Genomic DNA, 26,649 nt, shown 5'->3' with positions numbered 1-26,649 from the left:
GCTGCAGATGGTCATGAGACAACCTATGAGATTGCACTGGTAGTTTTTTAAAGCTGAGCAAGCACTACTTTGCATATTTAAATGTGTTTGTTTTACAGTAACGTCATCTCCAAGGTATAGTGTTCTTTTGTGTTCAATTTGTAATTGCTCTCCATTGCAGCTGTATAATGGGCTTTATCAGTAAGGAGAGAGAACGTGGCCTATTGAAAGATCAGACAGCAGGGACATTTTTACTGAGATTTAGTGAAAGCAGCAAAGAAGGAGCCATCACCTTCACCTGGGTCGAGGGAGTCCAAACTGGTAAGCAACTGCATAACGGTGGAGTTGTTTAAAATCCTGTTGTCTGCTTACAAAAAACATACATGCAGCACTTGCATTGTGCACACACACACGCACAAGAAAAAAAATGTGTTTTCATTGTAAGTACACTGTGTTCAGGGTTATCACATATCTGAAAAGAGAAGGGGCCTCATTACGAATATGGCATGGCGATAAAAACAGCTGTAATGCAGCAGTACTATGAGTTTGATGGTAAGGTGGGGGGAAAACTTCCAGCAAAAGCTGGAGGTAAAGCCCCAAATTTACTGTCAAAAATCAGCAAAATCGGCAGAATTACCGCCAGCGGTAATTCCACCAAAATCCCCATGGAATCCTATGGACTCCGAAAATGGGGACTTAAACCGCCATACTACCACTTGTAATCCCGCTGTAAATCTGCAGGACCAAAAGGCGGTGACAATAATTGAGTTTGGCAGTATTTCGGCGGATTTACCACCAAAATGCTGCCAAACTCACCATGAGGTCTTTAGTGTTTATATTAAAGGCCTAATAAATATTGTATATTTTTGCACTTGCCTGTCTAACTGGAATTATTGGTGTTCTAGCTCTAGATCACTCTCAAAGCCCTCCTAAGACTAAGCATAGCCGCTCTGCACCTTACCTTTATTGGTTTTGGCTATTTTCAGTGTCTCACTGTTCACCATAATAGTTAGCCTCCAGAATCCACCCCCAGGGTTGACTTTGGAAATACATCTTAACAAGGCGTTATCAGTTAAACCTCCCTATTTGGTTTTCTCAAAAAACAAGACAAGATGACGTTGAGAGTTGAGTCGCCGTCATCCCAATGGTGGTCTCTGATTTCCATCTCTTTCAAAAGATCTATCTTTCTGTCTTTTTTTTTTTTCCTCTGCCTCTGGACCGCAGTGCAAGCCCTAGCTACTACGTCTCTCAAACTAGGGAGACCAGGAAAGGGGACCCGCTTTGTTGGTTATGCAGGTGCCCGTGCTGGCATGGATTGTACCAAACAGACCCTGTCAAGGTGGATCCATTGCCTGCATCTTGGAATGCTATGTTGATGTGGCTATTAAGGATGTGCCCGAAGATCTTAGGGCTCAGTCCACCAGAGGGGTGGCTGGAAGCTCTGCTCTGCAACGCTACTTAGGCGTCTCTGCACACGTTTGCTAAGCATTACTGCTTGAATTCCCAGTTCGGATAGAATGCTCGTTTTGGAAGGGCACTCCTTCAGCGTTTTCTGGTTTAGGTGGCATTGATGCTCTGCTCTCTCCTCCCGATCAATTTACTGCTATGGGAGTCTATCAAAGATGAAGAATACTTGAGAGGAAGGAATCCATTACAAGAACAAATTACTTAACTCTCTGTAATGTTCTTTCTGATGGATGGTTCGCCCATGGTTTCCTCATTGCCCTCCCTACCTGCTCACTTGGCGGATAGCTTGTGCATCTTGGTCCTGCTGTCCATCAGCATCAGAGTGCTAGGAAAAAAGAATGGAACTAAGGTCAAGGGGCATGGCACTTCAATGTATTCTGGCCCTGATGTCCTGTCCGGTATGGGGAGTGTAGAAGCGTTGGATGGACGCGACACAGAGCTGCCCTTTGCCCCCTGGCAGTGGAAAGGTTTCCAAAGAGATAGATTTCAAATATGAGGAATCCTCAGGAGGAACATAGATATCAAAGATGAGGAATCCGCAGGAGGAACATCCATTCAGAAAGAACATTACTGAGAGGCAAGTAGTCAGGCCTCTGGCACTACAAGAATGCACATAAGACCCAGCAAGCTTACAAAGGCTTATGGCTGTATAAATGTGTAATCCCAGCAGTCGCCATGTCAAAACCAGTCATCGCTTATATTTAGATATCAACCTGCTGCCAGATGTGTGGCCTTGTACAATTATACACATTTAAAACTGCTTGTTCAATTTTAAAGGTATTCCCATTTTTTTTTTTTAACTTTGGTTTTATAAGCATTTTTTAATTAAACATACAGGCTCAGTGCAGATTCAAAAGTTATACAGCCGACTGGCCCTGAAACCCCAGCCCTTCCTCCCCCTTTCCCCTCCCCCTTTTCCTCCACCCCAATTCAGACCCTCCCCCCTAATAACATAACCAAACATAAACCGAGATCTTGGGAGTCTCTGTGAAACTACATTGTGTCCGGGGCTTAGGAGCAAATGTGATTGTTGACTTCTTCGATTGGCTGTATTTCGTCTGTTATCCCCTGGGCTGTGGGCGCCCGGCTTTATTTTAGAACTCAGGTATCAGTGAACGTCCCAACCCCAGGTCTGCTGCACCCCGTACCAATTTGCTTGGAATGAACTTGAGTCATTATTCATCATTGCCGTTAGTTTGTCCATTAAGAACATGTTCTTTACTTTTTTTTGCCAGTCCTCCTTTGAGGGGGCCTCCGGGCTCTTCCATTTCTGCGCCAGGGCCACCCTACCTGCCCTCAACATTGTTTCCCACATCCTAGGGTACCTGTGTATTTCCGTGTCCTCCGGGGGGAGACCCAACAACATCGTCAGTGGGTTCTGGGGGAGAAGTACCTCAGAGACTTCAGCAATCCAACCCCTTACCTTCTCCCAATACACCCGTACTTTTGGGCAATGCCACCACATGTGTCCCCTCGTTCCCGCCTGGCCACAGCCCCTTGGACACTCGGGGGACACCCCAGTGAACATCTTTGACAATTTCACTGGGTCCCTATGCCACCCCTGCAGAATCTTAAAGTTATGTTCCATATCTGCTGTGAACAAGTTCCTGTGGAATGCTATTTAAAATATCCTAGACCAGGCATCCTCCGAGATGTCCTCCCCTGCTAGATCATTCCAAAATGAGCGGAAACCCCTCCTCTCCACTAGGTTGATAGTGTTCAGGGTTTTGTACATCCCAGTCACCGCCCCCTTCCTGTCAAGTAGTTTCTCAAAGGGGGTCAGCTGCCTCTTCAAGTTTTGGCCCCATGACTGGTCGCACAAGATACCCTTCAGGCGGAGGTATTCAAATATGGAGAGGGACCCTTGCCCGAGAGCGTCTCTCAGTTCCCCATATGTTAGGAATTCCCCTTCTCTGAACATCTGCCCCGCCCACTCCATTCCCGAGTCTGACCAGGCCTGGGCGTTCCGGAACCCCTTGCTGCCCACTTTGAGGGGGTGTCCCCAGAGTGAAGACATCGGAGACGGCCATGAAGTTAAGTATGCAGTCAGGGGATGGGGGCGTGGCCAGCAGCAGAGCTATGAGGACGTGAGCCCCTGTAGCTCCTGCGGCCGCGGCAGATATCCTGTAGAAACAGCCTGCTACGAATGGCTTTCCTGTAGAAATTATACATTTTCCAGAAGACAAACACACCGGGCACAACCAGGCGAAATCCCAGCCAAAATCGCATACTCCTGGGTGATTTCAGAGCCGAGGAAAACAAGCCGCGCGGCAGCAGGAAAACGCAGACAAAATGGCCATGCCCGTTGGATCGTAGCCGAAGGAAGGATCGTCACTCCGACGTGGATCTGCGATCAGTGACCTGTGGCTGGGAATAGAGGCACACAGGAATAACATCCGCGCATGACGAGGTGGAAGCTCCACCAGAACAGCAGCACTCACTTCGTCCGTGGAACACTCCCGGCCAGCAAACCGAACCAGGCGGGAACCTGTTGAGCAATACGGAGAACGGGCCCACCGTCTCCCGAAAACGGCGGATCTAAGCTGTGCCCGTGTGAGTGGTGAGACAAACCCCCAGTTCACCGTTGTGCCGCCAGAGTGACCTGAGAGGGAGACGGCAACCTAGCGTGACATCCAGACGTTCGCCCTACCCTGGCCCTCACGCTCGTACAGAGCCTGCAAGAAAAGGAGCCCAGACGGCGTGCAGAACCAAGCGGCACAGTAGGTGCATGGCTCGTGACCCGCTGGCTTCATAACCTGTTTCGGGAGACGCCATAGATCCCCCAGCGACTCCGACCTGTGGGTGCGCGTGGCGAAGACCCGTGCCTACGTGGGCCCATGGTGCAATCAGTGAAATTAAAGGGCAGCCGGAAAACACGGACAAAATGGCCGCACCCGTCAGTACGTAGCAGGGTGAAGGAGTACCATACTGTGATAGACCTGCGACCAGCGACCTATGCCTGGAAGCGACTGCCCACAGGCCTAACCAACAGGCACCCGCACCTCCACGGACAAGCAGTCACCCCCGGCCCAGGAGGGCGCAGAAGGAATATTACGCAAGCCGGCCTGAAACCCCAAAACTGTGCGCCTGTTCAGTCGGAGGCACCTCACCATCGACGTACGACATGGGCAAGGATAAACCCAGGAAACTAATCTCCCAGAGCAGGATGGATCAATTCACGACAGCAACCACCCAGTCGGAACAAAACCTACCAGACACTATACCACAAGCAGAAGGCACAATATCGTTAAAAGACATCATGGCTGCCATAGCAGACTCACGGGCCTCGATGGAGCAAAAAATAGATGGCATCAGCATGGACGCCTCCCTCCTCTGGCATGACCTCCAGAAGCTGACGTCCCGTACCGGAAGAAGCAGAGCAACGCATATCTGGGACAGAGGACGGCCTACGGCAAGTAGAACAACAGCTGGGTAGAGTTACGACCCGCCTAAAAACCATGGGGGAGAGGGTCGATGAAAGCGAGGGAAGATCCAGGCGTAATAATGTTAGAATCCTGGGATTGCCGGAAAAAGTTGAAGGCCCGCACATGGAATTATTTCTGGAGCAGCTACTCACAGACATGTTTGAAACAGATACATTTTCCAACTTCTTTTCAATTGAACGGGCCCACCGCGTGCCGACGGGTCGCCGAGTGCCAGGTGCCCCCCCCCCACGCACAGTGATAGCAAAGCTATTGAACTATCGAGACTGTGACGCATTGCTCCAGACGGCACAGGCAAAAGGCACCCTCACATACAATGGATCGAAGATGGCGTTTTTTTCCAGATTACACCAGAGACGTGCAAAAAGCCAGACAATCGTTTAACCAACTCAAAAAACAGTTGCAAACCTTGATTGTGAAATACGGCCTCCTATTTCCCGCCCAACTTAAAATATACTATAAAGGCACGACGGTCCACTTCACTGACCCCAAAGATGCGTGGAAGTGGGCAGAGCAACACATTGAAGGTGACTGGACCAAGACAAGAGGGCAACGGAAACCGAGCCCCCCGAGCCCGACCAATACATGAACCGCCGGACCGACAACCACCAGGCAATGTTCCGCAACCACAAGAAAGAGAAGACTGACACCCGAGGCATGAACGATCAGGAACTCTGAAGGCCCCAATGAGCAAAGTGTAAGGTACTGTGCATTGTTGACATTCTGCTTACATGATTGTAACAGCCATGAAGAGACTCCTAGAAAAGCGGCCAGAACAGGTGGAAGCCCCCCCCTTCCCCTGAAAAGTCCCCCCCGCCCCACCTCCCTGCATTGGAGCACAGTGGGAATTTACGAGCAATGAGCTGCGAATCTACAGTTTTTGTTTAATTTGTATTTGAGTTGCAATGGGGCGACAGATGCTTCAGTTGGGGGCGAAGTATAGGGAGGGGGGAGTTGGATATATGTTTTTATGTTTAAAGGACGGACAAACTCAATGGAACATTTAAGTTCTCGAGACACAGGTTTTGGGTGCGACCTAGACCGTTCCCTGCCATGATACAAATGAACACAATGGCCAGACCTCAAAGAATGTTACTGTCATTTACACCCACGCACGCCTAAATGACTCCGCAAGACACTAAGATCCGAACCTTAAAGCTCCTCACATGGAACGTGAATGGTCTAGGAAGCAGTCTGAAGAGATGATTAGTGCGGCAATTCCTGAATAGATACAGCCCAGATATTGCTTTCCTAACTGAAACCCACCTAGCGGGAACAACCAATGCACTGTTTAAGTGGTCCAACTAACACACAGCCATACAAGCAGGATTCACGATGGGAGCCAGAGGAGTAATAATACTGATACATAAAAGTCTTCCTTTTACCCTTACGGACACAACACAGGACACTGGAGGCAGGTACACGCATGTCACAGGCACGCTCTGGAACAAACGATCTCCCTACTGGCAATCTATGCCCCACCCACACTGCAAGCCACGCTGATAGAAGACATCACGCCACTGATCACTATGGACACCTCAGACATCCTAATCCTGGGGGGAGACTTCAACGATGTAATGGACAATACGCGAGACCGCACACACCTGCGCAGTAGAGACCCCAATCGCCGAATTAATCTAACCACCTTTGTCGAAGCTTTTGGAATTAGGGATGTGTGGTGGGACCTTCACCCAGAAGGCAAAGAATACTCCTATCACTCTGGGGTACACGCATCATTGTCGCACCTAGACTATTTCTTTATACCAGCATCAATAATACACACGGCGACTCAGGCAGAGTACCTCCCAAGAGGCATCTCGGATCACTCCCCCCTATTAATGTCAATTACGACGAATAAACCAATCCCGCCATGGAGGCTGAATAATTACATTCTAGGGTCCCCGGAATTGTTAGAACGTCTACGAAACGCTAGCCAACATACTTCGAGCTAAATGAAGGAACAGTAGACTCCCCTATTACTCTCTGGGAAGCCTACAAACCTGTGATTCGTGGAGAGATCATCTCCTGGACCGCGGCACAAAGAAAAGCACACCTGGAATCAATAAGAGAAGCAGAGGCAAATGTCAAACTAGCGGAGGAAGCACACCTAATCCAGGATACTCCTGACACGAACAGAGCTCTGATCCTAGCTCAAAAAAAGTTACAAAATATTGCGTTGGACAATGCTAAACAGGCACACGGGGCGATGAGAGCCAGAGTCTATGAAACAGGCGACAAAGCTGGAAAGATGCTAGCATGGCTGGAGCGGAGAGATGAGGGACACAACCAAGTAAGAGCGATAACAACACAAAACGCCGAAACGAGATCAACAGATGCAGATATTGCAGAGGAATTTGCAAAATATTATGAAAAACTATACAGAGCACCTGAAACTCCCCCTGAAACCTCAGTGTTAGAAAAGATCGCCCTTCCCTCTCTTAACGCTGAACAAGCGGCTGGGCTAGAAATGTAAATCACAGAAGACGAGATAGTGGCAGCTATGATGCAACTCCATTCCGGAAAGACACCTGGTCCGAACGGTTTCCCCATTGAAACCTGGAAGAAGATAGGCGGAACTGAACTGGCCCCACACTTACTCAAATTGTATCAGTAGGCCCGAGACAAGGGCAGCCTACCAGCGGATTTAAGGAAGGCGACAATAGTTGTAATACCCAAAGCAGACAAACCCCCAGACGAATGTGGCTCTTATCGACCAATATCTCTAATAAACAGCGAGACGAAGATACTGGCGAAACTGTTGGCGACGCGCCTACAGCAGGTCATAACATCCCTAATACACCCAGATCAGTGTGGTTTTATGCCTGGCAGATCTACGAGAATTAACATACGTAGACTACACCTGGCCATTGAGCGCGCCCAGACCCTGGACACCCCCATGGCAGTACTTGCGGTGGACTTTGAGAAGGCCTTCGACTCGGTCCACTGGGAGGCACTCTGGGTGATTATGCGTAAAATGGGGATTGGCGAGCGATTCCTAACCTGGATCCAACTGCTGTACGAGGCGCCGACGGCCGAAGTGAGGGTGAACGGCTGGACGTCACGGTCCTTCGCCCTGGGGAAGGGGACATGACAAGGCTGTCCACTATCAGCCCTCCCCTTCGCGCTGGCCATGGAACCACTGGCCCAATGGCTGAGAGACACGCGCACATGGAAAGGCATCCCCGGAGGACCAGAGTGGGAAGACAGAGTCTCACTATACGCGGATGACCTACTGATATACCTTCAAGAACCTAAAACAACATGTCCAGTGGTAACACAGCTACTACAAGAATATGGTACCTTTAGTGGTCTGCAAGTGAACCGGTCCAAAACCACACTATTTGCACTGAACCAACTGGGAAACGAGACCCCTGAGTCTTGCCCATATAAAGTCGCGCATGAACAGTTTTGATATCTGGGCGTCCAGATTACAAGAAATCTCAACGACTATACATTCGACAACCTGCAACCTATTACGGAAAGATTTACAAGAGATGTGCAACATTGGAAGTCTTTACCCCTGACCCTCTTAGGGCGAGCTGCAGTGTTCAAAATGTTAACACTTCCCCGCTACCTGTACGTGCTACAGAATGCTCCGCTGCACATACAAACCAAGACGTTCCAGGAGATAGAGCGTGTACTTAGGCAACTCCTGTGGGGTGGCGGACACCCGAGAATAGCGCTTCAAACTCTACAAAGGTCAATATGGGAAGGAGGTATCGGTCTACGGAGGCTACAGACATACTACTGGGCCAGTCAGATGGCGGTGATAAACAACGCTCTACACGCCGATTCAACACTACCACATGTGAGAGCGTCACCTCCCATGGAATTATATGCTGCGACACCTAGAGCATCTCCTCGTGACCTCGCACACGCTACGTATCTGGGCAGAGTCACACACCTTTATAGGCTGGGGAGACAAAATCACTCCACTACAACCGCTGTGGAACAACAGGAACCTCCCCGAGGTGATCAAACTGCCAAAATGGCCGGTGTGGATGAGACACGGTATAGAAAAAGGTGGATCCATTAGACCCTTTGATGAACTAATTCCGACCTTTGACCTCCCGGATGCAGAAAGATATCACTACATACAGCTCCGACACGCCCTGCAACAGCACCTCCCTGCTCTCTCTGACATGGCAGACTCTACTGGAATGGAACATAGAGGTGGACCATGTTCCAGCTAAAGTCACCACTGTCATGTACAGTGTTATCACCTCCTTCGCCACACCGGAACTGGAACGATTGAAATCGAAATGGGAAGCTGAAGTGGGAGAAATTATGTCGGAAGACTGGGTCCAAATCCTGATGGGCCCCCGTGAAGTCACCATATCAGCCAGACTACGCCTAGTACAACTGAAGATATTGCACAGGATCTATTACCCGAGGGTAGCCCTGTACCAATGGGGCAAAATAGCTGAACCCAACTGTCTGCGCGGCCGGGAAGAGGAAGGAACCTTCTTTTATATACTGTGGGAATGCCCAGTAATCAGTCATTACTGGCAACAATGCTGCGATGTGTTATCAGGAGTCCTGAACCAGACGATCCCCAGAGATCCCAAACTGTTGCTACTGGGAGTGGACAGTGAGATAGATCTCTCAAAATACGAAAAGCTCTGCCTCATGACCACAACAGCGAAAATCAAAAGAAACATAGCACGCCTATGGGGGGCAGTGGAACCGCCGCAGGTGAATCAGTGGATTACGGATGTAGAAATCTGCATCGCAATAGAAAGGAGGGTTTACAGAGCCAGAGGTTGCCCCGAAAAAGCAGACAGGGTATGGCAACACTTGGAAGACACAATATGAACTACTGAACTTCTAATATCATAACATCATTGACTAAGGGTTGTGGACAATGCTGCAGAAAACCTACTATTGTACCAAATATTATTACGCTATGTATTGAATGTTACATAATAGCATATAGTATGTGTTCCATATGAGTGCTTTTCCCATCCAACGTTATTTTTATTTCTATTATTATTATTAATGTTGTTGTTTAAATGCTGGCCCCGGAAGGCCCAGTGGTTGTATGTTATAAATCCAATAAAATGCGTTATTAAAAAAAAGAAATGTTTTTAAAAAGTATGCAGTCTGGGGGCCCTCCTTCCAGATTGCCCAGAGAACTCCCAGTGTCGGGTGGGTTTTAAGTCTGTTCGGGATGAACTTACGTGGCACCCACAGGAGGTCTCAAACTTTCAGAGGGTGGGCGTCCATGTCTTCCAAGTTTGACCAGTAGGTTCCCATTCCCTCTTTCATGTGTTCCAGGAGGATGCGCAACTGGGCGGTGCGGAAATAGTTAGAAATCTGGTAACCCAAATCCTCCCTCCTCCCTCGGTAAGGTCAGGACCGCCCTCGCGGTCCTCGGGGTCCTCCCCTACCATATGAACTATCGCACTGCATTCTGTTGTGGCCTAAAGGTTTGGTCGGGGACATTGGTTGGGAGAGCAGTGAAGAGGTACAGCAGACGCGGTAGTATATTCATCTTTACCGCCGTCATGTGGCCGTACCAGGACAGAATCATTGTGCCCCATCTCCTCAGGTCTGAGGTAATCCCTGTCATTACGGGGTCATAGTTGGTAGGGGCTCATTTTGATAGGTCCCTGGTGAGGAGGACGCCCAGATATCGGATGGACACCTTCCCCACCACTATCCCGTTGAGCCTGTCCAGGGAGTGCAACCCCGGGTCCTGTATTCTCATGGGGAGTAGTACTGACTTTGTGGCATTGATCTTTAATCCTGAGAAACGCCCAAATGTGGACATCAGGGTCAGGAGGGTGGGAGCGAGGAGCTAGGCTCCACCAAGTAAGCCAGTATGTCTTCCGCAAACAGTGAAAGCTTAAATTCTACTTCGCCTCTCCTAACCCCCTGGATATCTGGGTGTGCTCTAACTGCTATGGCTAGGGGCTCCAGTCTAAGGACATAAATCAGGGGAGAAAGTGGACATCCCAGCCTTGTTCCCCGTAAAAGGGAGAACAGATCCGAAAGCCTGCCATTCACTTGTACCCTTGCCGTTGGGGCTCTATATAGTGCCGACACCCAGTCCCTGATATGTGCCCCAAAGCCCATTTTTTTGGAGGAGGCGTTCCATGTATCTCCACTCAACCCTGTCGAATGCTTTCTCCGAGTCCAATGAGAGTACACTTGCGTCAAGATCCGATTCCTGGCCGTAATGGAACAGATCTATGGTTTTGCGGATGTTGTCTGAGCCCCGTCTACCCCTTATGAAACCCACCTGGTCCCCGTGAACCAGCTTCGGCATCATCTCTTCCATCCGCCTCCCCACCACCTTAGCTAGGATCTTAACATCGATGTTTAACAGAGATATTGGGCGGTAGGAGGAACATTCCGTAGGGTCCTTGCCATCCTTGGGCAGCACTACTATTATGGCCCTCATCATGGATTCTGGGCGAGTACCCCCCTCCAGTACGGCATTAAACACCTTCGCTAAGTGTGGGGCTAGGGTCGAGCAAAACCTTTTATAGAAGTAAACTGTAAAGCCGTCCTCGCCCGGGGAAGTGCCCACCTTCATCCGGCTAATCACATGTTCCACCTCGTCCTCGGTCACCGGACCCTCCAACCCCTCCACCATCTCCCTTGTCAGGGCCGGGATGTGTATGGAGTTAAAGAACCCTTCAATCTCTGCCTCTCCCCCGTCATCTTCTGATGAATATAATTTTTCATAATATCTGCGGAAGGCCTCTCCTATGTGGGCTGTATCATGGCCTATCGACCCTCGCTAATTCTTCACCGCTTTCACCATTCTGCTTCTCTGTACCTCCCTCAGTTTCCAAGCCAAAATCCTATCCGCCCTGTCCCCTTTTTCATAGTACTTTTGCTTAACCAGCTGAAGACTCCTCTGTTTTCTGTAGGAGGAGGTCTTTTAGCTGGAGCCTGAAGTCGTCCAGGGTGGCTACCCGCTCGCGGTCCAGGGGTTGTGTGGAGGGACCCCCCGGCTGGAGTTGGGCTATTTTTTCTCTCAAAGACCCCCCCCCCCCCCCGGGCTTCCCTTTCTCTTTTGTTCTGGGTACCCATTTTGATGAGGACTCCCAGTAAGGTAGCCTTAAAGGCATCCCACAGGGTGTGCGTGCCTACCTCCCCATTATCGTTGAATTCAGAAAATTCTGTTATGGCGTCTAGCACTTCCTGAGCGTGGACCTCGTCTTTCAGGAAGGCGTTGTTACATTTCCATCGGCCTCTGCAGTCACTTTGCCATCCCCTTGCTATGGTGACTCGGACCAGGTCATGGTCTGATCAGGGGACAGAATCGACCCTGTGGCCGGTGGCATAAGGGCGCAGGGTCTCATCCACTAGGATGTAATGTATTCTGGAATATGACGTGTGGATGGCGGAGTAGTATGTGAAGGAGGGATCACCCGTCTTGGGGGTCGGGATCGTATCTACCAGGCCTAATTCCGTGTTAACCCTCTAGAAGATACGTGCCATGGTTTCATCTGCTGCCCTGGAGATTTGGGGGCCTACGGGTTTCCTATCATGGGTTGGGTCTAGAACCATGTTGAAGTCCCTCCCCCCCCCCCCCAAGACCACCGCGCCTTAGACAAATAGCTTTAGCCTATCCCGAACCTCTTCCAAGAATTGAGTTTGGCCTTCATTTGGGCCGTATACTATGGCGAGAGTGAGCGTGGCACCCTTTAGGGAGCCCCTTACCAGCAGATAGCGGCCCTCCGAGTCTTTCAATATGGCCTCTTTGTCAAAGCCTACATTCCTCCCTAGTAAGATAGCCACCCCTCTTTTCTTGGTCTTGTGGGAAGCACAAAAAACCTCTTCAATTCCTCCCCCCCGCATTTTGGGTTCCTGCCCCCGAGCCCAGTGAGTCTCTTGCAAGAAGAGGAGGTCAAGTTTCACCCTTCTAAATTCCCTACAGACCAGGGACCTCTTGGTGGGGGTGTTGAGGCCCAGTACATTGAGGGAACCCACTCCCAGGGCCGGCAAGCTTTCAGCCATAATCTAGGTTTCCTTCTCCTAGTCAACGTCAACACATTGTCCTTCCCAACACGCTCCCTTAGTCTCACTTTGTGCTGCCCCGCTACCCCCGGGTGGGCCTTGAACAATCCCCCAACTGCCCCCGTCCCCAACCCCTAAATGAACAACCACAACTTTGCTATGCCCCCACTCCCCATTCCCCGGCGTCCAGCCAGTTAGTTCCGCCATCGCTGGCATTTGGCCGGACCACCAGCCTGCCCTCCTCGGCCAGGCGATCTTTGTAGTGCTCGCCATTTTGAGTCCCCCCTCCTCCCCTGCGGCATCGTCCCCCCTATGGCCCCCTTATACTTGCTGTTCAAGGGGACGCTACTTGCGGTAGAACATCTGAGTCTTCAATCCTCATACCCAAACTGGACGGGGCGCCCCCGTTCTCAGCTTTCAGAGTCGTTCCACTCTCCATCCTTCGCCGGTGACGGAGTGTTCATTTTTCTAAATTTCCTTGCACCAGTTTTCCTTCTCCTGTTTCCCGACGGGCCAGGACCACTTGAGCTGCATGACACCGGCCCGGTGGGACCCCTCCGAGAGGTCGGTTCCGTCACATAATCCTGGATGGCCCCCCATATGTCCTCCATGAACAGTGTCGTACGTTGGCCCATATATTCGAAAGTCAGGGAGAAGGGGTACCCCCATCTGTAGCGCACCCCCCTCTCTTTTAATAGCTGCATCAGGGGACGGCACATTCTGCGTTTGGCCAGAGTATAGGAGGAAAGATCTTGGAAAATTTTGATGTGAGTGTGTTGTAGGTGATCTCCCGAGCTTTCCTAGCTTCCGCCAGCACCTTCGCCTTCTCCGTGTAATAGTGGAACTGAACCAGAATCGACCGGGGGGCCCCCGCCCTCCGCCCCACCCTGTGCACCCGATCAAAGAGTTCTGTGGTCATCTCTTCTGCAAACAGGAGGGAGATTATGTCTCTCACCACTCGGGTTAAGTCTCTCTCCGTTTCTCCTTCCGTTTCAGGGACCCCGAAGAATCTGAGGTTATTCCTCCTTTCCCTGTTTTCAAAATCGTCCATCTGCCTGGCCCTTTCTTCGTCCCTCTTCCCAGGGCTGCTAGCCTCGTGCCTATTTGTACCTCCTGGGTCGCTGATGTCAATTGGTTGGTCTCCACCTGTAGCAACCTGTCCTCGACCTCATCTACCCTTTGGTCCATCTTTTCAAATTTCTGGGCAATGTCCGATCTCATTTCCCTAATTTTTTGCAGGATCGAGGCAAAGCCCCTTTCCATCGCTGTTGCGGACTGCTTCGGGGCCTCTGGTTGGGCCATACTCCTTGCGAGGGCCGGGCCGCTGTTGCTGCTCCCAGCTTCCTTATAGCGGTATTCCTGCAGGGTCTCCTGCCAGCTCATCTGGTAACCCCTCAGGCCCACCACAGAATCCGCTGTTGGTGAGGGGGGTCCGGGGATCCTGTCCAGGCCTCTCTTGAAGGTCTCTCGGTCAGGGTATCCAGGGAGAAACCGAGGGGAAGATGCTCTTTCTGCAGGAGGACAGCCTCCAGGCGGGCACATGCCCCACCGGCGCCGGGCAGGGGCCACACTCCTGGACCCCACTCCTCGAGGTCCGCTTGATCTTCCTTGGGGGAGGGTGGTGCGGTCAGCGGGCACCCTGTGGGCGGGGCCGCAGGGACTCTCTCTCGGGGGGAGGACCGGAGGCGCTGACCCCCTACCCACACCAGATGCTCACCGCTCCCTCCTGGTTGGTTCTAAGTGGGCACACGCCCTGGGAGTGGGCCCAGGGGCCACCACCTACTTGTATTCTGGGCAATGAGACTCTGCCCCTCTGCCTGTCCGTTCAGTGTATGTAGGCCCTGTGTCGTCCTGGACCTCCTGGGGGAGGTGGGGAGGTGCTCCTTCCCTCTCAGTTTCTGTGGTGGGGGCCTGTCTGCTCCGCGGGGACCCCCCCAATGGTCCGTGTGACCTTCTTTTGGGGGCACTCAGGAGCAGGGTCAAGGCCGCCTGGGGCACGGAGTGCAGGCTTCCCAGGACCATGCCAAGGTGTATCGCGGCTGGCCTCCGCCTCTGGGCCTGCGAAGTCACTGTCCCGCGTGACCCACGAGATCCGAGGGGTATTGGACCCCAGCCCCCCGTTCCAAATTTCCAGGTGCCGGCTCCGGGACCACGCGACTTTACCGTCCGCTGGCCCGAGCCCCCGGATCAACTTTCTCCCGCACGGGTGGGGGGGTGGGTGGGTGATGGGCTTTCGCACCCCGATCGGGGGTCCTGCTCTGGCCTCTCTGGTGCTGCTGTCCTCTCGCCAAGCCGCGTGCTCTCCGGGTTCCGGCGGGCCGCGGCTCCACTCTCGGCACTTTTTCCCCGCAGCCCGCAGGGCTCGCTCTCAGCCACACAGGGGTCCCCGAACGTTGCTCTTTCGAGCGGGGGAGGCCCTGGGGGGGTCACCAGCCGATCCGGCTAATTCGATCTGCCTGGGGGCGGGGTGCTAAATCCCCTTTGCCGACCTGGCTTCGGCGGAGCTTGGCAATCAGGCAGCCATTGCCTGTGCACCCCCTGGTGGCCTCCCAAACAATACTTTTAAAGAGCGGTATTCCCATTTTTATTGCAACGAACGCCAATGCAAAAATAAGTATGCCATGTTTCTGTATCTGCCTACCTGCCACCTAAAAATCCTTTGGAAGGCATCTTATTGAAGCAATCATGAATGTTCCCTATGTATTGTAGACCTCTACCACATTTGCAGCAGATTTTTGTTAGGGGAGTTTTCCTAGAGTCCCACCTGGAAGTAAGACTTTAGTAAACTATCCCAGTGGTTTGTAGATCCCCAACTCTTAGTATCAGTCTGTAATACTGCTGGAAACTTGGTAGAGTGGCAGAACAGTCAGCCTTATTTTAAGAGGAAGATGTGAGCTGTAGATAAGTACACTGAACCCAGCTACACATGTACATCAAAGAAGCACTTACACATATAGTTTTTATACAATTATAAATGTATTATATTTACACCAGAATCACCTTAAATACTACATACATTTACACAAGAACACTTTAGAATACACTTCAAAGAACACTTCTTAGTTTGTCATTGTTCGCGGTTACATTTGTTGCAACGTTAGAAAGTGAAAGGACAATGCTATCGTATTATCAGTAAGTACGCGCACTTGCGGTTCTTAGTAAAAAATACCGTAAGACATTTACTCTGCATACATATATAAGTAAATGACTTTAGGGAAGGAAAATGGTTAGTTAGTGTAGTATTACCACTGTTCAAGGGTATAGAGATGGTTTCTTTGCACAGCAAGTCTTTATGTCCAAAAATGCAACCCTAGCTAAAGGCTGTTCGTAGAGAACCCAAGTCTTGGCAAGCGGCAGATTACGAAGAGTTCCTGTGGATTTCTTCAAGTCTCTAGTCTTTAGGAGCAGCATGTTAACAATAACGGTGGAGACCCTGTTAAGGACTCGACAATGGGACACAAGCAGTAGCTTGGGTCAAAGGTAAGAGGATGGTACCCTGGACACCTCTGGGTGCACTCCAACTCTCTGGAGCGACTTCACAGATCAAGGTAAGCAATACCTTTTGCCCACAGTCCTTTAGAATTGAAGAAGACATTGTGGCTGGATTCTCTTTGATGTGGCTGCACTGGACCCAACCTTCGGATTCCTTGGTCTGATGACAAGAGGCAGGACAATGGACAAGATCTCTCAGTAGCAGTCTCGAGAGGAGAGCTCTGGAATGGCTTTCATCAACTTCTTGGCTTGCCACCTTTTCTGCAGCAGCAACAAAGGATTGCGATTCGCCTGGTCAATCTTCTTTGCTTTTCACAGTCCTGCACTGTGCTGAGGGGGTCTGGGCGAGTTGGATCGGATCTCTGGAGTGTTCTTGATGGCTCAGCAAAGATTTGGACGAGTTTGGCTTTTCCACGATGATGCCCTCGGAATGGACAGCAGGTCTCATGGTATTGGGGTTTCTCAGCTCTGGAAACTCACAGGACAACGGTAGATGGCTCCAAACAAAGTTGGTCTTGGTATTGGTTGTTCCCACCAGTCAAAGAGAAGGAGTCGTCCTCTTCGAAGTTCCTCTGTAGCACAGAAAATGGGGTCAGGACAGCAGTAGTCGCTTCACGGTGTTGCAAAGGATCTGCAGGCGTCTCTGATCGTCTTCTTCGGTTACTTCAGCTTCTAGTTGTCAGATTGCTTTACACTCCAGAAGCCTCACCTTTTATACAGTTCCAGCACTCACTCCTCTGCAATCTTCCTCAGCAATTTACAGAAAGGGGCGTTTGACTGTCCAATCAGGACAGCCAGACCCCCAGTGGGAGCTAGTTCTATTCAGGCACTCTGGCATACAAAGGACAGGGGGGTGGAAAAACTCCTCCCCCACTTCCTGCCTGCCCAGACACTCTGGAGCTTAGGCGGGAACACCCAAAGGTTCCTGCTAAAGGCAAAACACACACTGGCCTTCCCCTCCCAGAATGGTAGAAGAAGAGCTAACAAAGAACAACCACGCTTGTAATGTTGATAAGAGAAGGGAGGCCCTAAGTGGGTACTTGGGGGGGGGGGGGGGGCTTTTTGTGCACTACCGGGGCTATGGGCATAGCCTGCAGTATACAAATTACACAATAGTTGGTAAAACACGTCCACTGCTACCAGCCATAACTAGGAGATTGTCTATGTTACTCAAAAGTCACAGGAGCAGATAAAAGGGGGATAGTAAGTATCCCTTTGGCAATCCACATAAGGTGATGTGTGCCAATCTCTCACACTATAAAGTTTTGGGAGAGATACTAAGTGTCTCTCTATCCTTACAAACTGTAGTTACTCTAGGATATAGAAAAATAATCTCAAAGGAGGACCCTAAGGGTCCCAAGCAACATTGCCCATAAGGAGCTGTGTGCTGCAATAGTAAAATACAGATGCCTTTAAGAGTTATGGAGGAAAATAGACTCCAAAGTAAAAGTAAAATACAAAGAATAGAGTTCCAAAAGACAGAGCCCATAAGAATGAATGAGTGTAAATGGGCTCCACTCATTCAGGATTAAAGAAAAAGGTCCAGAAGTCCAGCAAAAAGTGCTGGGGGTATCACTAGGAGAGGGGATGAAGCATTAAAATGATACATTTCCCTAACAGTTTTGCAACCAGAATATTGTTTAAGGTGAAACCGGCTTCTCACTTTTTGAAAAGCCCCATTGTAGCAAACATGCTTCTGCCATTCCAAATACTCCCACACAACAGTAGGCATAAAACGGGGTGTTAGGAAAGATTTTGTTTTTGCAGCATTCCCTCCAAAGATTCCTATGGGACCCCCAGTCGTTTTACTTATGAACCAAGTCCTGCCTTTTGAAAGTCAGTAAAGCCTTCTGCTTTACTCCTCTTACCTGTTTTGCTTATTTTTATGAGGAAACTGTCTGGCCCATAAGACTGTCACTACTGAGAGACGTTGGGCCTCATTACACGGTAGGCGGTAGCCATGGCGCTATTAGCGCCATGGCTATCCCCTACCGCCGTCGGAGTCCGGGTTCCCGGAATAGGGGCTTACAGGTCTATTCCGACCTTTGCGGGACCGGTAAGTCCCCATTCCGGGAACCATTCCCCATTCCCATTTGAGCCCCCATAGGGTTCAATGGGGAAGGAGCTAATAACGGTACCGCAATTTGCGGTACCGTTATTAGCTCTGAGGTCCCTCAGCGGGCCGCGTCCATAACGCCTGGGCAGACCACACGTTAAGGACAGGACCCGCTGAGGAACCTCGTAGTAGGGCGGTAGGGGATTACCGGCACCGGTGCCCTTACCGCCATCTTGTCCTTTGGACTTCTTCCTGCGTTCCCAGGTCAGGAAATGCCATATATGGTAACCCCTTTACCAGTGAAAGCTGCTGCTTTCGCAGATGTTAGGCAAGATTGTATGTAGTAACCCTGTGGGAAACTTTGCCAGCCTTGTCCTCTTGGCAATAGGGGACCCAACGTTTGGTATAGGCCTGTACTACACAAGTTGGTAGAGTGACTGAGCAGCCAGGTTTATCTCAAGAGGGGCCAATGTAAGCTGTAGCGATGCAAACTAGAGATTCACAGTGACAAGTATTCAAATAACACTTATACTCAAGGTTTCTTATTGAAATTATTTATTAATTTAAAAGTCAGTTTATAAGTAAGCTTTATTTAGAAAGGGCAAGATGCAACAATAAAATACACTTCAAAAATACACTCCTTCAGTTTCAGTTAAGTAAGTAGATACCCTTTTGAAATGACACACAGACACTTCCTACACCCTCGAGTGACTTCAATAGCTAGGACACTGTGGACATTGATATACCACTTTGATACTGAATGCAATACTGGAGTAATGGAAAAAGAGAAAGGTTAGGGAAGGAAACAAAGGTTAACAAGTTCTCTTGAACAGTTAAGCACTTTCACAATCCCCCAATGAAATATAGGTTAACCCTTTCCCAGCAATACAAGTAACTTATGTATGACTTTTTGGAGGGACAGATAAACACAAAGTCAAAGGGTCAGCAGAGTCTGCAGGGAGCAAGGACAGTCAATGTCAATTGAGCAAAGTCTAGGGGAGCTGAGACACTCCTGGAAGATGGCACAAAAGTCTTGTACAATGTTATAAAGACAGTTTGTAGAAAATAATCACTATTGGGCCACAACCTTGTAAGACTTGTGAAAAGCAAAGATGCAAGAAACTCTGCAAAAGGCAGCTGCTGCAAGTGTTCAGTAACAACAAGCAAGCTACCAACAACAAGAGGCAAGTACCCCTAGTTAGACAGTACCTGTTGGGGAGAATTCTCAGAAATGTGCGAATTCCCTTCTACCTTAGAGAACCCCAGCTATTTTGCTGGACTTTAGAAGTTTTAATTTTTATCCTGGAGAGAGCGAGACCTTTTTCCCACTCTCTCATGTATTTTTCTTTGATTTAAACTGTTTATTTTGGTTTTGTAGCCTGACAAACTCCATAGGCATCATCTTTTTACATAGTGACACACAGCACCTTCAGTGCAGTGGCACAGGGAAGTCTTTTAGATTTCCCAAAGGTTTAAATACCTTCTCTTGGTTAACATTTTGTAACTTTGTAGACCCAGCACGCACTATCTTACATAGAGTGCTGGAAGGGTTGCTTAGTATTGCCTTTGTCTACTTTCTCATGTAACATTTTTGCGAGAAACTATGTATGTGTATTTGTTGTCTTAATTCTGTACAATTAGGTCTAAGCCATTTGTAAGTATAGATGTCTTATCATGTTTTCTAAAAATTAATGTAATATTTGAAAAGATGGTTTACCAGCTATAACAAATAATAAAAATAAAAAAAAAAGAAATTGTATGTTACCCTTTCTACAACTGATGTCTGGTGGCAGTGGTTTACTTTTTTCCTACCATTGTGTGTTTTTACCGTAGACTGAAGCTCAGCTGCAGTATTGCACCCATGGGTGCCCATTTTGTCAAAATTGCACAATCTTCTTTTTTTGCCATTTCTTGTTGGAAAGGTCCTTCTTGAGATTTACTCTGCGCTCCTAACCAGGTTTGGTCCCTTTGTCCATTTTGTCTTTGGCGGGGTTCACTGCTGAAGCCCGCCTCTGGCGCCAGCGTGTCTGGCTGGGCAGGAAGCGAGGGAGGTTCCCGAAACTCCCTGTGCTTAATCTCCTTGGTTACATGAATGCACCCAAATGTGATTGGCTGGCTGGCTTTCCTTGGGGACAGCCACCCTGCTGTGTGAGTGACAGTAGTAGGCTGCGAATGAATGGGAGAAACCTGCATAAAAGACAAAGGGCCTCATCACGACTTTGGCAGTAACCCTTAAATCCGGCTGTAGCGCTATTACCGCCGGATTTAAGGGTTCTGCCAAATCAGGACTTAGGCGGATTTCACCCCAGCTCTCAGCTGGGGGGAAATCCACCGAAAATGTGTGCTCATACCGCCGGTGGGAAATTTCCCCATTGAGCCCAATCGGGAATGGGGCATTCCCGAATGGGCTCAATGGGGAATGGGGATTAACATTGCCACCGAACTCGTGATCTGGCGGTATTAGCGCCAGGGAGTTCGGTGGTAGGGCTAATGCCGCCGGCAGTGATACTGCCGGCATTACCGCCCAAGTCGTGATGAGGCCCAAGGTCTTTTGCTTGGAAGGCAGGTCGACCACTGGATGAAGGAACCCGAAGAAGAACTTTGAAGAGACGCTTGCTGCAACTCCTGGACCGTTGGTTCGCCCGGTGAAGCCCTGTTGCAGTGCTGAACCTCCGAATTCGCCTCGACTAGAGAAGCCTTGCAAAGGGCGACTTCTCCCCTTGGGTTGGTTGCACCAATCGACTCCAAGAAAAACTCATCTGAAAATTCTCTTGGAGCTGGCTGTACTTCCATTGCTGCTACAGGAACCGATTGCCAGGGAGAGGAACACCAGAATTGATTGCATCGTTTTTAAGCTGAACCTGAGCTCCAGGAAGATCCCCTGGGCTCCCGAGAAGCAGGGCTGACCAAGCATGAGCCATCTCAGCAGAGTGCTGTACCCCAGAAGCAAGGAAAGTCCAAACAGTGTCCAAGAACCGCAGAGGTGCTATTCGCGAGAAGCTGAAACCGCAAAGTACCGCTGATCTGAGCTTTGTCGATTGCTGCCGCCGACCTTCGAATCATAGTGCAGGAGTCCCCAGACGTCCTCCCTCCTGTCCCCATGACAGAAGCCCAGGAACAACAGGATCTGCCATTCTACAGCAGGAACAGAAGCCAGCTGGAACCAATTTCTTAAGACCTAAGGTACTGTGAACTAATGGGTACTTACCTCTTGCTGTGTAGTTTGCTTGCTCTCAGTTGAGACTTGCATTTACTGCCTTTTATAGAGTTGCTTGAAGCTCTGCCTTTCACAAGCCTCCCAGCTTGTGGCCCAACAGTGATTTCTTTTTCAACAAAAACTCTCTATAACATTGTGCAAGACTTTTTGCTTACTTTCAAGAAGACCTTCAGCTCCCCTAGACTTTGCTCAAGTGACATTGGCTGTCCTGGCTCAGTACTCTTTGGGTGCACTACAACAACCTTGACCTCCTGGCAATATGAACCCAACCATTGGTAAAAGACTGTACTACACAGGTTGGTAGTGTGGCTGAGCAGCCAGACTTATCTTAAGAGGGGTCAGTGTGAGCAGTAGGGTGGTTACACAGATTCACAGTGACAAATATCCAAATAAACACTTACACACAAGGGGCCTCATTACCCGGTAGGCGGTGAGCCATGGCGCTATTAGCGCCATGGCTCATGTCGGTAAAATACCGGCACCGCCTTGGCGGAAAGGGGATTTACCGCCCCATTCCAAGGTTGGAGGGGCGGTAAATCCCCTTTCCGCCATTGCCCTTCCCCATTCCCATTTCTGCCCCATAGGGCTCTATGGGAATGGGGAAGGCGCTAATTACGGCACCGCAATTTTGCGGTGCCGTAATTAGCTCCGAGGTCCCTTAGCGGGTTGGATTTTAACGCCTGCAAAAAGCAGGCGTTAAATCCCCCAACCCGCAAAGGGACCTCATAGTAAGGTGGTAGGGATTTACCGGTACCGGTATTTTACCGGTACCGGTAAATCCCTACCGCCATCCGTGTAATGAGGCCCAAGGTTTCTTGATTATACAATTATTAATTTATTTAACAGTCAGCTTGGATAAACCTTGTTCAGAAGGGGCAATATTATAGTAAACCACAAATACACTTGCAAATACACACTCTGTTTCTCTAAATCAGCAAATATCCATTTGAGATGGCACACAGACACTTCCTACACCCTCAGGTGACTTAAATAGCTAGGACACTGGGAACATTAATATATCACTGGTACATGCATGTAGAGCAATACTGAGATGAGTGTTAAAGAGATTTCAGAATAAAACAAGAGATCACACAAATATTCTGAAGCAGGTAAGTATTTTTGAATCCCCCAATGCAAAGTAAGTTAACCCTTTCCTGGAAGGAAGGTACCACCACACAATCGGAGGAGAGAAGAGTTATCCAGGGAGCCAGGCCAGCCAATGTCAATTGGGCAAAAGTCTAGGTGAGCTGAAGCGCTTCTTTTAGGTAAGTAAAAGTCTTTCACATTGTTTTAGAAGTCTTTGTAGAAAAAGTAGAATCAAAGTAGGGTCACAAGCGGGGAGGCTTGTGAGAGGTAGAATATGCAATCAACTCTACAGAAGTAACCAAGACAAGTCTCAACTGAGATCAAGTAAGGCTACAAGACAAGAGGTAAGTTCTCTTAGACTGTACAGTACCTTTGGTCCGAAGAAATGGTTCCAGCTGGCTTCTGTCCCTGTGTGGCTCTGTAGATACTGTTGTTCCTGGGCCTCAGTCGTGGGGACAAAAGGGGGGACTTCTGGAGACTCCTACAACACAACGGGACGGTCAGCGGCAGAAAAGGACCAACTTCTATTCAGCGGCACTTCGTGCTTTCAGCTCCTCGCGTCTGAGCAAATAGCACCACTGCAGACTCTCGGATACCACTCTGGACTTTCCTCACATCTGGGATCCAGCACTCTGTTGAGGTGGCTCAGGCCTGGTCAGTCCTGCTTACTGGGAGTCCGGAGGATCTTCCACAAGCTCCGGTCTGACTTAAAAGTGATGCACTCCGTTTGGTATTCCTCTCCCTGGCACATCGGTTCCAGAAGCAATGGAAGTACAACCAGCTCTGAGAGGATGTCCAAACGAGTTTACTTTGGAGTTGATTGGTCCCACCAACTCAAGGAGAGAAGTCTTCCTTGCAAGGCTTCTCTACTCGAGGCGAATTCAGAGCTTCAGTACAGCAGCAGGGCTTTACCGGGCAAACCAACGGTCCAGGAGTTGCAGCAGGTGTCTCTTCCAAGTTCTTCTTCAGATTCCTTCGTCCAGTGGTCGACTCTGCCTTCCAAGCCAAAAAGCCTTGCCTTTTATGCAGGTTTCTCCCATTCATTCCAGCCTAGCTTGCAATCCTCTTCCTAAGGCACATCCAATACCAATCTAGCCAAACTCCAACTTATGCAGAATAAAGCCCTTTGAGCGGCACTAGGCATAAAAAAATCTGACCACATTTCTAATATCAGGAGAACTAACCACTGGCTACCCATTCAAGCCAGAATACTATTTAAAACCCTCAGCATCATCCACAAATGTATCACTAACAAAGCACCAAAATATCTCCTTAATGCAGTTACCAAGAAACAACACACTAGACTCCTCAGATCGAACAACAGCGAAAATCTTGACATCCCACGATACAAAGGTGAAAAAGCAGGCGGTTGCAGCTTCAAAGTACTCGCTCCCAGGCACTGGAATGCCCTTCCCACTAATATCAAGAATGAAAATTCCTATCCACTATTTAAACAATCGCTAAAAACCTGGTTATTTAATCAATTCTAACATGAATATAGAACCTGACCAGCGCATAACTAACCCATCTGCCCTTTGTATATAACTGTTTATAAAAGTGTTACTGTATTATTTCCTGTATTGCCGTGCTGTACTCTAAGATTGTTTTTTGCCATTTTCTGTAACTACGCCGTGATACCTCAGGGTCTGGGCGTATAACAAATGTAATAAATAAATAAATAAATCACAAAGCAGGACAGCCAGCCGGCCAATTCCTGTAACCAAGGGGATTTGCACAGGGAGTTTTGGGCACCTCTCTCCCTTCCTGCCCCTGCCAGACACACTGGAGCCAGAGGCGGCCTTCACTCGTGGATCGCGCCAAAGACCAAAGGAACAAAGGGATCAAACCTGGTTTGGCATGCAGAGTAAATCCGAAGAAGGACCTTTCCAACAAGAAATGGCAAAAAAAAGAAGACCCATGGGTGCATTTCTGTAGCTGCGAACGCAGCCCGCAGTAAAAACACACAATGGTAGTAAAAAATAAACCACTGCCAGCAGCCATTAATTGTAGAAAGGGTAACATGAAAATGTTACATGAGAAACTAGACAAAGGGGATAATAAGTATCCCCTCCAGCAACCTATGGTAAGATAGTGTGTGCTGGGTCTAGAAAGTTACACATTGTAAGTAAAGTCAATTCCACTTCACTGCTCTTGGAAACGGTAGTTTCACCAAGAGAAGGTATTTAAACCTTTGGGGAATCTAAGAGACTTCCTTGTGCCACTGCATAGAAGGTGCTGTGTATCACAATGCAAAGATGATGCCTATGGAATTTGTCAGACTCCAAAAACCAAAAGAAACACAAAAACAAATAGAATTAAAAGAACAAAGTCCCTAAGTTCAGCAAAAGAGCGGGGGGTCTCTAAGGTGGGAGGAATTTAGCACTAAACTGAAATTTCTCCCTAACACTCGTCCCACCCAGACTAAGGGGCAGGAGGATCTAATCCCCACCAGGATGGATCTTCTATTGCAAGTCAGTTAAATGTCCTGCTATGGCACTTCTTATCAGGTGTTTTCATTTGTAAGCTAAATGACCTACAAATATTGTGCGGTACATCTTTCTTAATTAATGTGTAGGGGATCCGAGTGAACAGTCCCTCAGAAGTTGTGACAACTTCTGAACCTACAATAGGCTTTTCCAAGGGGTCCCTAGAAAGGAATCCCTTGGACCTAGAAAGGGCCTCCATGGTTCCTCACCACCTCACAAGAGCAGGTTGGGTCTCGGGTATCTTGGTTGGAGGGGTTGTGGGAAAGCAAGGTGTATGCTTACACTTCTTCTGAGATCTCATTTTACCTGGCTTAGAAGTTTCCCTCCTAACTCTAGACTGTATACTGGAGTCTTTAACAGAAGATCCAACAGTCTCAATGTGTTTAGCCTCAGACCTATCTTTCCTGGTTTTCGACCAGTTTTGAGAATTACCAGTTCTCACGGGTCTAGATAGGGGTCTGATTTATCTATCCACCTCTTCCTAAGAAGCAGAGTGGGTCAACGACTTTACAATTTGGAGTGGCAATGATGGAGCATGATCTGGGCTCCCCTTTCCCTAATATTTTAGCCTTGGAGTTGCCTTGGTTAGAGATTAACTTACTAACACAAGAACGTACAGTGGGGTTCTCTGTAGAGGGTCCCACAGGCTCAGAGTGGTCTCTTGAGGTTGCCTCTCTAGCCAATTTGGTTTGGTTCTGTTTCTTTCTACTACTCCTAGTGTTTTTAAGTCATTCACCAACAGGACTCTACCAAGCACCTCATTCTGAATACTGACAGGGATCCTCACTGTCATATTGTTACACTTAATGAGAGCTGGTAGAATTGAAACCATTTGGACAGAGCCTCCAGCAAAACTAGTGGGACCTTTGGGTACCTTAGCAACATCCTCAGGCTTGAAAAAGCTTTCATCCACAACGGTTCTGCTGGCCCCAGTTTCTCTCATGGCAGGAGTGTCCTGGCCATTTTTTTTTTATTTTTTATTTTTATTATTTTATTCAAACCAAACACCAATACAAATCAAACATGCAGTGTAACTTATAACAATTCAATTAAGCACATTTAGAATTTTCACACTGCTCTCCCCATCCCACCCCCCTTTATGAGCCTGTTTGTTCATCGCATTCAATATCTGCTCCGTGTGGCAGGGTTTTGCTGCCCTCAGATTCTGTTGGATCCAATACTACTCCAAACATTTCGGCTATCAATAATTTCCATGCCATGAGGGAGCCCATTTCTTCATCCCCACTCGTGTTACTAGTGTCTTGCCATACCATTGTTTCAGCCTCCGCCCATTTCTGTAGGTCCTTCCACCAGACCTCCACTTGTGGCTTATGGCACTTCTTCCATCCCATAGCAATCCTCCGTTTTGCATATGCCAAATCTTTCAGTTTCCCAACATGTTTAAGTTTTCGCGATCTGGGTTACCCTCCCAGCAAGCAGGCCCAGGCC

At 48.9% G+C, this 26,649-nt stretch overlaps 1 protein-coding gene across 3 annotated transcripts in view; it reads left to right on the top strand.

Moving 5' to 3' along the window:
• Positions 1 to 26,649, top strand: part of STAT1 (signal transducer and activator of transcription 1) — an 876,601-nt gene that overhangs the window by 657,893 nt on the left and 192,059 nt on the right. For all 3 annotated transcript variants that reach the window (XM_069615679.1, XM_069615677.1, XM_069615678.1), the window contains exon 20: positions 161 to 300. In XM_069615679.1, coding sequence (XP_069471780.1) covers positions 161 to 300 — 140 coding nt within the window. The remainder of the gene's footprint in view (positions 1 to 160; positions 301 to 26,649) is intronic.

Source organism: Ambystoma mexicanum, chromosome 9 (genome assembly GCF_040938575.1).
Source record: "Ambystoma mexicanum isolate Mex_15411 chromosome 9, UKY_AmexF1_1, whole genome shotgun sequence".
Taxonomy (NCBI): Eukaryota; Metazoa; Chordata; class Amphibia; order Caudata; family Ambystomatidae; genus Ambystoma; species Ambystoma mexicanum.
The sequence above is the reverse complement of the archived record's forward strand: the minus strand, read 5'-3'. Positions and strand labels throughout refer to the sequence as shown.